Source organism: Uranotaenia lowii, chromosome 3 (genome assembly GCF_029784155.1).
Source record: "Uranotaenia lowii strain MFRU-FL chromosome 3, ASM2978415v1, whole genome shotgun sequence".
NCBI lineage: Eukaryota > Metazoa > Arthropoda > Insecta > Diptera > Culicidae > Uranotaenia > Uranotaenia lowii.
In genome coordinates this window covers 110,073,714-110,076,459 of record NC_073693.1, presented here as the reverse complement: position 1 = coordinate 110,076,459, position 2,746 = coordinate 110,073,714, and the positions used below count along the sequence as shown (strand labels likewise).

Sequence of the window (2,746 nt, the reverse complement as noted above, 5' to 3'; positions counted from 1 at the left end):
GTGAAATTTTGTAAAGAAATATATGTCACATTGCAAAGGTGTCAGCTAATAAATATGTGTAAGCAATTTCTTCAAGAACGTACAAAACAAGGTGAGTAAAAGTTTTTTGTAAATTTTTTACAATTGAAATTATTTGCAAGCGAATCTAGTTATTTAAGAAAATCACAATACTTTTCAACAATGCTTTTTCAACAGGAAAAGCAGGCCTTTCCAAATCTTCGTTTAGAAAAACAAACATTTTAGTACGGGATTGTGGCAACAAATTATTTGAACACAGTTTGAAGAAAAATAAATATTTTGGCGTCGTCTTATGGTGAAATTTGTGTCAAAACGATATTTCCCTGAGTTTTTTTTTTCGTATATTCTTAGCTCCTCGAATTATCAGCAGCCTTACAATCAAATGGCTGTCAAAAGCTAATAGTTAATTTTACGGCAAACTTTCTGCTAACTACTTCTCCCATTTACCGCCGATTGGTTCCATCTCAAAACGGTGAGTACTTAAACACAAACCGTTGAGCATTCGGAGATTTTTTTCCTGTACAATGTCGTCCCTCACGTTTTTGTTGCCAGGTAAGTCCAACCATTTTTTTAAAGATTAAAGAATCTGCCTTTTCAAAGTTCGATAGAAAATGTGGTTGGAAACTGAAAAAATTAATTTTAACTTTCCAGTTCTGGTATCAATGATGATCGGTGCAATAGGAGGTACCGATTACTGTGCCCTACAAGCAACTCTCTGTGAATGGAACGTAAAGCAGGAACACATAGGATGTAATCCGGAAACTTCATTCGGACCAGCATGTGGTTCCGACAGAGAGTTTTTCGAACTGGATCCCTCGATGCAACAGGCAATCGTGTCCAAACACAACCAGCTGCGGTCTCAGATTGCAACGGGATCTCTGCCGGGATTTCCTCCGGCAGTCCGCATGGGAACCATGGTTTGGGATGATGAGTTGGCACTGTTGGCGTCATATTTGGCAAGGACCTGCATTTTTAAGCACGACGATTGCCGAAATACGGAACGATTCGATGCGGCCGGACAAAATTTGCGAATTGCTTCTCAATCTGTAGGAAATACCTCCGAAATAGTGGGAATGATGGAAGACGGCATCCAAAGTTGGTTTGATGAGTACAAAATTACTCCGATCCAGTACATCAACAGCTATCCGGAAAACTACAACGGGTAAGAACACAACAGTTATACATTCTTCATTCACATGTGTGTTTTTTTTTAAACTCTTACAGGCCTCATATAGGACACTTTACTCAGATCGTGGCTGATCGCGCCAATCGAGTGGGATGTGCCATAGTGCGTTTCTTTGAAGCACCATGGCACAACTTTCTTTTTGTGTGTGACTATTCTGTTTCGAATATTCTATCAGAACCGATTTATCGATCGGGTCCAATGGCAAGTGAATGTACAACCGGAGAAAATCCCAACTATCCGGGGCTGTGTAATGAGGGCGAGGAAATCAAACCAACATTTTACTACAACTACAGAAAGTGAAAATCTGTGCAAATATTAAGTGATCAACCAAGCAGATTTAACGTTTTATAGATAACTTAAATAAACATTGATGTTGAGTAATTATCCTATTTTTTTATAAAGTTGTATACACCCCATATATTTTATTACCTCAAGAAAAAAATTTCTAACATGGTTTCCGAATTACCTTCACATTTCAAAATATTATACCAAATAACAATATTACAAGCTTGAAAATACCAAAAAAAAACAGTATTCTTGTTATGTAACATTGATTCCATACTAAACGTGCCCTACTAAATAAAAACACTAACATCATATCAAGAAAAAGTAACCCATATCAAATTAACGTGTCCGCAGACGCTTTTAACGGAGGAACCATACAAGCCATTGCATTCTTGGTGACACAGTTTTTCAATCCCTTTTATGGTCTTAATGACATCAAACTTTTTCCAGATCGTGTTCCACTCTTAGATGAATGGTGAAGGAACTTTTTGTTACGTGTTACTTTTGCAAGTGTCTAATTAAAGCTATATTGTAAACAATGAATTAAAAAAAAAGAATAAACAGTCATGCACGGTCCTACATCTCGCTATTGAAGGGTTTAGGGAGGTGAGGGCGATCCAAAAGTTGTCAAATTAAAAAAAAGCTTATATCAAGTAAAAAAAAAAGATTCAAAGTCAGAGGGGATAGTTGTTTGTAGACCTGCTAGTAAACACCGAATATCCTCCCTCCCCCCATTAACTTATTTTAAGGAAATAAGAATGATCTATTGAAATTTTAAAATATGAGAAAACTACAAAGCAAAACATAATTAAAATCACACGGCACCTAAATCTGTAAACGATGCAAACATTGGCAACGTAGATAAAAATAAATCTAGAAATTACATCTAAAAACATGCAAATTTTGAAAAACTTAGATCAAGCTATTTTGTATGTTTTAACTGTTTTTAATGGGTCGCGACTCAAATTGTTATCACAAAAGCATAAAATCAGATCGAAACGATGTAAATTTCAAGTAGGCGCATGGTTTAACAGTAAAAAAACGCGGTTCTGTTTTGTTGAATTGTGACTATGCGTAAGATTTTCTACAATTTAAACCTTATTAGGTTTACAACATAGCATCAAATACGTTAAAATTTTTCTACGTTTGGTTTTTTTTTTGAAAATTTTAATCTTAAGTAAATAAAAATATCATATCAAAATCTTGAATAATCCATTTTTTCGAAGGTTCGCAAACCTACACCCTTCCTGATGAAAC

The 2,746-nt window shown here is 35.4% G+C and overlaps 1 protein-coding gene across 1 annotated transcript; it reads left to right on the top strand.

The window, feature by feature from the left end:
* Nucleotides 1–242: 242 nt before the first annotated feature.
* LOC129756874 (antigen 5 like allergen Cul n 1-like) lies at nucleotides 243–2,044 on the top strand. Its single transcript, XM_055753922.1, has 3 exons — nucleotides 243–570; nucleotides 670–1,180; nucleotides 1,243–2,044. Exons 1-3 carry the CDS (start codon nucleotides 543–545, stop codon nucleotides 1,502–1,504), a joined length of 801 nt encoding a protein of 266 aa, XP_055609897.1. The 5' UTR covers nucleotides 243–542; the 3' UTR covers nucleotides 1,505–2,044.
* The last annotated feature ends 702 nt before the right edge of the window (nucleotides 2,045–2,746 follow it).

Coding starts and splice junctions, on each gene's coding strand:
- LOC129756874 (XM_055753922.1), top strand. CDS start 543: ATGTCGTCCCTCACGTTTTTGTTGCCAG. Junction 571..669: donor CCTCACGTTTTTGTTGCCAG/GTAAGTCCAACC, acceptor TTAACTTTCCAG/TTCTGGTATCAATGATGATC. Junction 1,181..1,242: donor TATCCGGAAAACTACAACGG/GTAAGAACACAA, acceptor AAACTCTTACAG/GCCTCATATAGGACACTTTA.